Source organism: Penaeus monodon, chromosome 40 (genome assembly GCF_015228065.2).
Source record: "Penaeus monodon isolate SGIC_2016 chromosome 40, NSTDA_Pmon_1, whole genome shotgun sequence".
Taxonomy (NCBI): Eukaryota; Metazoa; Arthropoda; class Malacostraca; order Decapoda; family Penaeidae; genus Penaeus; species Penaeus monodon.
Window position 1 is genome coordinate 26,414,214 of NC_051425.1, and position 8,313 is coordinate 26,422,526.

General features: G+C 38.8%; 1 protein-coding gene and 1 non-coding gene across 2 annotated transcripts in view; one reads left to right on the top strand and one right to left on the bottom strand.

Annotated features, from left to right (window-relative positions):
* Window positions 1-3,550: 3,550 nt before the first annotated feature.
* The window catches only part of LOC119597949 (large neutral amino acids transporter small subunit 2-like), a gene marked incomplete at its 3' end in the record, with an annotated part of 20,879 nt that continues 16,116 nt past the window's right edge, over window positions 3,551-8,313 (top strand). The window contains 2 exon segments of the mRNA XM_037947618.1: window positions 3,551-3,658; window positions 4,901-5,628. Coding sequence (XP_037803546.1) covers window positions 5,322-5,628 — 307 coding nt within the window.
* On the bottom strand, window positions 7,866-7,937 carry Trnae-uuc. Its single transcript has one exon. It is a non-coding gene; the product is annotated as a tRNA-Glu (tRNA).

Below are 8,313 nucleotides of genomic sequence, written 5' to 3' on the forward strand. Positions count from 1 at the left end.
GGGGGACTCAAGACTGTCACGAGGCAATCTGGTCGCCGGGGTTGTTCCCTTGGCAAAGGAACTTCACCTCGATTGCCTACCTAGCCACTGGGTGGAGGCAGCCCAAGTCATGCTGGTCCCAAGCCCGGATAAAATAGAGAGAATATTACCTAAAAGTAACACCGCACCCTGGGGGACCCTACCACGTACTCACTCCAAGAGCATACAACATGAAAACTACAATTAAGTATCATGCTTTGACCACTGCGGCTCAACATGAACCTACTTTAAAAAAAAAAAAAAAAAAAAAAAAAAAAAAATATATATATATATATATAATATATATATATATATATATATATATGTATACATATCTATATATATATATTATATATATATATGATTATATATATATATATATATATATATATATATATATATATGCATATACATATAGTAAGTATATATATGCATATATATATATATATATATATATATATATATATATATATATATATTATATATATGCACACTATGGCATATTATATATATATATATATATATATATTATATATATATATCTATATATATATATATATATATATAAGGGAAGAGAGCGAAAAGGGAAAGCTAAAATGGTGGGGGGGGGGGAGCGAGGGCGAGAGACGAAAGGGAGGAGGACAGGGAAAGAGAGGAGATGGAAGGAGGTAGGAAGAGGAAAGGGGTTAGGCTGGGAAAAGATGGTCTAGGTGAGCCAAGTAAAAGATGCCCTTAACCCTTAACCATAATGCAAAACAAAAGTGTTGCACCAGAAAGCTGACTGGTTTGAACTCGCTTGAACCTTCTTGCAAACGAAGTTCTTACAGCTGGAACGCCGTTCATTTTTATTGCAGTTGATTCACTACTGCATCTCATTTTATTGTCTGCATCCTAATGAACGTAAAATTACTTTTATTGGCACGATTCGTCATCAAAACAACGGCAGGGGTGATGATAGTAATAATAGCAACGATGACATAACAATGCTGATATTTATGTTATTATTAGAATTTAAAAAATGCAGTTATTTCAGTAAAACGCTGAATTAACAATTTACACAAGTTTGCACACAAAAGTGGGTTACATATATATTAGCATGTGTGTATATATTTATGTATATATATATATATATATATATATATATATATATATATATATTTATATACATATATGTATTTTATATATATATACATATGTATATTTATTTATATATACATACATATATATATATGTGTGTGTGTGTGTGTGTGTGTGTGTGTGTGTGTGTGTGTGTGTGTGTGTGCGCGCGCGTGCATATCTGCGCCGTTTGGTGAGGTATAGCATTAGTAAAATACATTTATTTAATACACTAAATTCACATGTAAAAGGGTTTGAAATGCGACCGGCGACCCATACAAGGAGCAATGAGCACAAGGAAGAGACGCAGTTCTAGAAAATTCTCTCTCTCTGGACTTTGTGTTCGTGTTTGCATTTCGATCACGCACAGCCTTCTCAACTTTTTTTTTTCTCTCTCTCTCTTTTTTACATCGTGTGCTAAACGTATCTTTTGTGCCTTTGTTATGTAGTCAATAATCATATGATAACAAGATAATATTCTGTAATGGCAGTAGTATCATTGCTACAACAATAATGATAATGTGTAGAATAGAGATTCATTATTGCTGAGAAAAAAAAATTACCGTAATTGCTTAACTATTGCAGTTTCTTGTGTATAATATCCATATAAGCTTTGGAACTATGCATATCATTAATGCAGTCACCTATTACGTGTTCATTTAGTTACGTTTTTAGGAATGATTTGGTATCTTTAGTTATCTTATTGTTTAAGTAAATTTAATGTGTCATTCGAATTAATTTGGCTGTTGAATGTGATTATCTCGTATTATCTTACCTATCTCTATCGTACTTGCACATTTGTTATTATTAAATATCCACCCTAACTTATTAATTTTCATTTGAATTTCCCCTACCATTTACTTAGTGCTAACCATTTAATCGCTTGTACCTTGGTATGATTCAGACAGCTGAAACAAGAGTTTGTCAGCGTGATGGCTCTACGTTTTATCTCTACAGGTGTTGTTATAATACAGCCTGTATTTTGAGTCCATTGTCTATTTACGTTCTGTACGTACGTTCTTGGGGCTATTTTTACTTGGAATGGTGCCTGGGGTTATTCCATGGTAGAGGAAAGCATATGGTGAAATATGTAGTCTGTTATCTTCCATTAGAGACTCAATGGAAAAATAACTGAAAAATGCCTATGTACGTAAACTGTTGTTTGAAATGAGTATCATGTCCGTTACGGCGCACGAACAATGGGTAGAAATATCAGTCATGAGTTCATATCTAGATGTGTATAAAGGGATTATAAATGAAACCGCAAGGAGAAATTCATAGATAGAGGACTTTTCAAGTTAAAACAAGTTAAAAGCGCCCTCGTTTGTCCCTTCGATTTTGCGGTGTGTGATCCAAGCTTATTTCTGGTTTATGTGGTCCAGTGATAGTTTTCTTTTTTTTTTTTTTTTTTTTTTTTTTTTTTTTTTTTTTTTTACTCGTGAGAATGCCCTGCCTCCGTAGAATTGCCACTGTATTGTTTCATCATAGAAATACAGCCATGGATACTGACTCAGCTGTAAGAATAGGTTTGTGGCACTAATAAAGTCAAAGCATTTTAACGTTGCTTCTCTGTGCATTTGTTGTCATAACATAGGCATTGGGAGAGTGCAGTTGCTTAAGATTGCACGTGGATGTAATGTTACTTAATTTTAAGTTTGATTCTTGTTTTGAGTGTATTTCATGTTCATTTCTTGTTCATTTTTTTATATCATACAACACCAACTGCTTGAGATATTTATAGACTAATGCCTGTTGTTTATTGTGTTTACAATTTTACTGAGACATCGAAAAAATGCAGAATCTATATCGGAGGAATCTGTTAGTTCACCCACCTGCAGCGTACTATGCAAACTGTTCCCCTATTCTTAGAACAAAGGGGTGAAAGCGAAATAATTTTAAATATGAACAGAGATAAAAACAAAGGAAGAATTTTAAAGACCTCGTATTTGTGGTTATTTTATATTGCCTCATTCCGATTACACGGGAGGCGCCTTAATTGTTGCAAATGCGCATATTGGGTGTAGAGCTTTCACCACTCAATAGTGATAGTAACAATCATATTAATAATGATGATAGTAATAATAATAATGATGATAATAACAATAATAACAGTAATAATGATGATAGTAACAATAATACTGGCAATAATGATGATAATAATAGTAATGATAACAACAGTAATAGTAAATGGTAACAATAATAATAATAACGATAATAACAGCTATGATGGTGATGATAATAACAATGACAACAATAATAATAGTAATAATAACAATAATGGTGATGAGCTTGTCAAGGAACCATAATAATAATTACGTAATATAAACATGCCTTGGGATTCTATCTCCCAACCCGAATTCCGTGAGGATCCGACCGAAAGTGAATCGTCTCGGGTGAAGTCTCGACTCCGGGGCGTGTGAAGCGGCGCACTGAGTGGCCCAGTCGTGTGCGTGTGGGTGCTAGAGTGGGTGTTCTGGTGGGTGTGCTGCCCTCTCCAGTACCTCAAAGTGCAAGCAAAGCGAAGGTAATGCATTGTGTAGACGAGGAGTTCATGTCCGTTTCATCGGTGTCTTTTATAATGTGTCCTGGATTTCGATTTTTTTTTGTTGTGTGAGAAGGAAACTCCGTAGAGTGAAATGTGTGAATTAAATTTGTTGTATTTGAAGGTAACGGGTAGAGGTGGTGATGAGGCAGCACATATGTATATGGAGGTCAGTTAAAAATAACGAGAATTGTGCGTGATTGTTTTTGTGTATTGTTGGATGGGGAATAACTATTAGGATGTAGTTGCAGAAATTCGCTCAATGTAAACAAAAAATAAAAATAAAAATAAATAAACGAGAGTCAAAAGAAGGATACGGAAAGGGGAAGGGTAATGGGAGTCACAACAGTTAATGATAAACAAGGGTAAACAAGGGGTGAGATACGGATGAGCGCAAAGGCGAGGGTAAGGGTGAAGCAAGGGTGAGGCACGGGTGAGTGAGGGTGAGGCACGGGTGAGGGCGGGAGGCTGTAAGTAGCAGTTTCCTGTGATACACCATTATCCCACATCATCACCTTCCCACAGCCGCCTCACACACTAGCTGACTCAGATATTGTTCATCTACAACACAATAATTGCCTTGCTACACGTGCCAAGCGTCAGACTTCGGATAAGTTGATGCCCAGTACCAAACCGAAGTGGAAAAGCCCACAATATCTATGTAACTCCTGTGTAACTACTGAGTGCGGTTACACAAGAGGCGATAGGAGTGAAAGGAGGGAGGGAGGGAAGAGTTCATCGAGTAAGAGTTCATCGAGTAAGGAGTCCAGTGAAGGGGGGGAGAAGGGCCTTCGTGCGCCGTGTTGCAGTTGGCCTCAGTGAGATGGGCAGTCGAAGTATTGTGCATGTAAGACCATGCAAATACAGCGATCCATCGGGTATTGGTAATAAGGAGAAGTAGAAAATAAAGTGTACTCGAGGGAGATGTTGCGTATTGGCTATGCAGGGAAGTAGGTGTGCGGCAGGCGGGCCAGATGAGCCACGCCGAACTCACGCTGTCCTGATTATAATACTGTACTGCCTCGCATGACATCTATATCCTGCATCTCCCACTTCTGTGAGAATGTTCCGCATAATGACATAGGACAGTAGTCATCCGTAAATTCTTGATATCGATCTTAACTGTATTCAAGCGTAGGGCGCAGTGCGTTTGCGCATGCCAAGCTTATTATTTTAGATACTTCCGTAAGCCCATTTGTGACCTAACTTTTCGTTTATTTCCAGGTTGAAGAAAGGTGAAGCGCATTCAGGGAAAAGTCCTCTTTGCAAGTCCGACGCCCCAGTGATGCGAACAAGAACACTTGACAGAGCGAGTTCAGCGATATAGATAGCGTGTTAATATTGCATGGGTCGTCTCGGTGCTTGTTCTTCGCACATGATAAACAGCCTTCAGAAGAATCGGTGATCTCGGGCATGTAATTGGGCCAGTCGTGAAAATGTTCTAAGAATGTACAGAAGTGCTTCAGAGTTGTTAAATCAAGGGTTGGAAATCGCAGAGGAGCAGTCAGTGTGTGTCAGTGCGGAGGACCTGTTTCGACCTTGCCCACACAGCGCGATCGCCGTCTGTGGTAGCTAGCCGTCACCGACGCCGCCACCACCGTAGTCACGTTCAGCGCCCCTCGCGTCCCTGGAGAGAGCCTTCAGCATGGCGACGGCGCAAGACGCAGTTGCAACCACGCCGGCCGAGTTGGAGCCTTTGGCGACCTCCTCCCAGACGGGATCAAAGGAAGGAGAAAGCGGCGATGGAGGAGGCACGTCAGGAGTGAAGCTGAAGAAGGAACTAGGCCTGACGGAGGGCATTGCCATCATCGTGGGGATCATCGTGGGTTCGGGCATCTTCGTGTCTCCCAAGGGAGTGCTCGAGTATAGCGGCAGCATTGGTGTGGCGCTTATCGTGTGGGGAGTGTCGGGCCTGCTCTCCACAGTGGGTGCCCTGTGCTACGCCGAACTAGGTGAGTAACGCTAGATCATCGAGAGTATGTTAAGTACGCCTATACAGAGATAATTGACGAGTGGCAAACAAAGAAAAATATACAGTACCCGGGTCTCATGTTCCAGGAAATCTGTTTTGTGCATGGTATTTTTCTGCAGGAATATGGTATTCATCAGATAAAAGGCCGGGCCATAAGTGAAAGGCCCGGGCGAAGCCAGAACTTCGCAAATCTCAAGCAGGCAATCAGATAAAATTTATCATCAGAAGAAATAGAGCAGAAGCCATAGCAGACCGTAAAATAGGTCCGTTAAGTTTTCATACAGCTACCACATTTTCATCAACTGCAGATTATGCCAAAGACACTTTGCATTTGCACATCAATCATTACGGGCTGATAGATTCAGTAGTAGAGGGACCCATGTATAAGTATTTAACCATTAATAACGATCCAGTTTTTGCCTTTTTTAAAAAGATGTTTGTCTTTATTTTTTACTTGGCACTATTTTGAATAATAGCTTGCGTCTTGCAGAATGTTAGTCATACGTCATTTGATGCATTTGACTATAATTTCAGTGCTAGATGTCGAAGTTAGGATGTATTTGATGATAAAATATTACAACCACAGCCGCTACCACCGATACCACTAGCACCATGATATTGAATTCTATTTCATTCTCTCACTAATCTTGCGTTCCTCTGTAACTTTTGACAATCGCTACTTCACAGTTCATTTCAGTGTAGTTGTATAAAGTAGTAATAGTAGTAGTAGTACTACTACTACTACTACTGATGATGTTGCTGCTTCTACTACATTCACTTGTATTACTACTCTTACTTCTACCTCTACTTCTATTTCTATTAAAAGTACAACTACTGCTATTATTATTATTACTACTACTACTACTACTACTACTACTACTACTACTACTACTACTACTACTACTACTACAACTACTACTATTACTACTACTACTACTATTACTATTACTACTACTATTACTACTACTACTACTACTGCTACTACTACTCCTACAATTACTTCTGTTATTACTACATCTACTACTGTTACTACTACTACTACTACTACTGTTACTACTAGTACTGTTACTATTACTACTGTTACTACTACTACTACTATTATTACTACTACTACTAGTGTTACTACTACTACTGCTAGTGTTACTACTACTACAACTATTACTATTACCACCACCACCACTATGGCATGTCGTATCGTCCCTTTTAGTAAAGCTTTATTTACACTTGGTATTAGATGTAGTCAATGTGTCGAACCTCTAAATAGTCTGTTGATTTTACCCAAAGAACCAGTGCAAGCGTCTCATCCGCATTGGTAAGTCCCGTAATCCTTGATGACCTTGGCCGAAGAATCTCCTCTGGCGCTCCATCAAAATGCCACTCCTTGCTCCACTCTCTCAAGAGGGAAGAGATTTGGGCGTATTCTTAGATGAGGATGTCCGGATTTACTGCAGCTGGTTTTGAATAAACGCTTTTGGGCGTCTTCAAAAGCTTCCTTTCTTGACACATTGTGCGTGGCATCACCTCGGTGGGAAGCGTAGGCACCAGCTGGGGCTGCAGATAGCTGCCACATATCGTTATATGTAAGGAGTTTATAGCGTTAAAAGTGTCATTATCATCTTTTCAGCCAAGGAGAAGCAACGATTTATTTGCATTATCTGGTGTATCTAACTCGCCGTCTAGGCTGAGGCTCATTTCAGTACGTGCTATTTTTAGGCAGGCGTGCAAGCCTTTTGTCTGCATTCGGTCCGCTTTCGCAAATGCAGTTCAAGTACAGATTCAGTTCTGTGAAAGCTAACAAACAGATTTAAAGTTTTCACCGTCAGAAAATGATTGCTATCGTAGGTGTTAAGATACAAAAGAAATGGATATAAACAAGTCAAATAGTTATTTCTTTATATTACGGTGGAGGACAGATCCTCACCGTAAGCAATCTCACATCAAGTTCAAATTAATTTGTTAAATAAATAAAGATTTAAACAAAAGCCGTCAGGTTGAGTGAATTGTAATATTAGATGATTTCAGTGATATCCAAACTCATTGTTGCACGAGACCTGTATTGATTTCAATAAATACCACAGCATACCTAACGATATTTCCTAATGAACAGTACAGATTCTCAAGGTCCAATTAACAACCAAAACACCAAGGTCCAGGAGACAAGAAATAGTAATAGTTATCGTTTAACTTGGCAAAAATAAGCGCAAGAAAAATAAAAAGTTCCCATGCCGGGAATCGAACCCGGGCCTCCTGGGTGAAAGCCAGGTATCCTAGCCACTAGACCACATGGGAGTGCGTAGAATGAAGCATTTAGCTCTGGGATTCTTTCTCTCTTTTGTTTGTGGATTATTGATAGGAGTTTGCTTCTTTATGGCCTTGGTATAAGCGAAGACAAGGGACAACGGATAGGATTAAATTACGGTAAATACAATTTTATTTTTGTTTCCCTTTCAGTAGATTGAGGTCCAACAATAATTACAACTATATCATGATTAAACGAGAAAAAGAAAGGATGTGAGTAATAGGAAGGGGCAATGATTAAATAAACGTATAAGCTCGGAAAGGAGAGGACCGGTCCATGTTCATGTTTTAACATTGTTTGCTTTCTTGAGTGAATCACAAACAATTCTCAGTTTTTCGAGGGAAACCCTGGACCGTTTGTGATTGA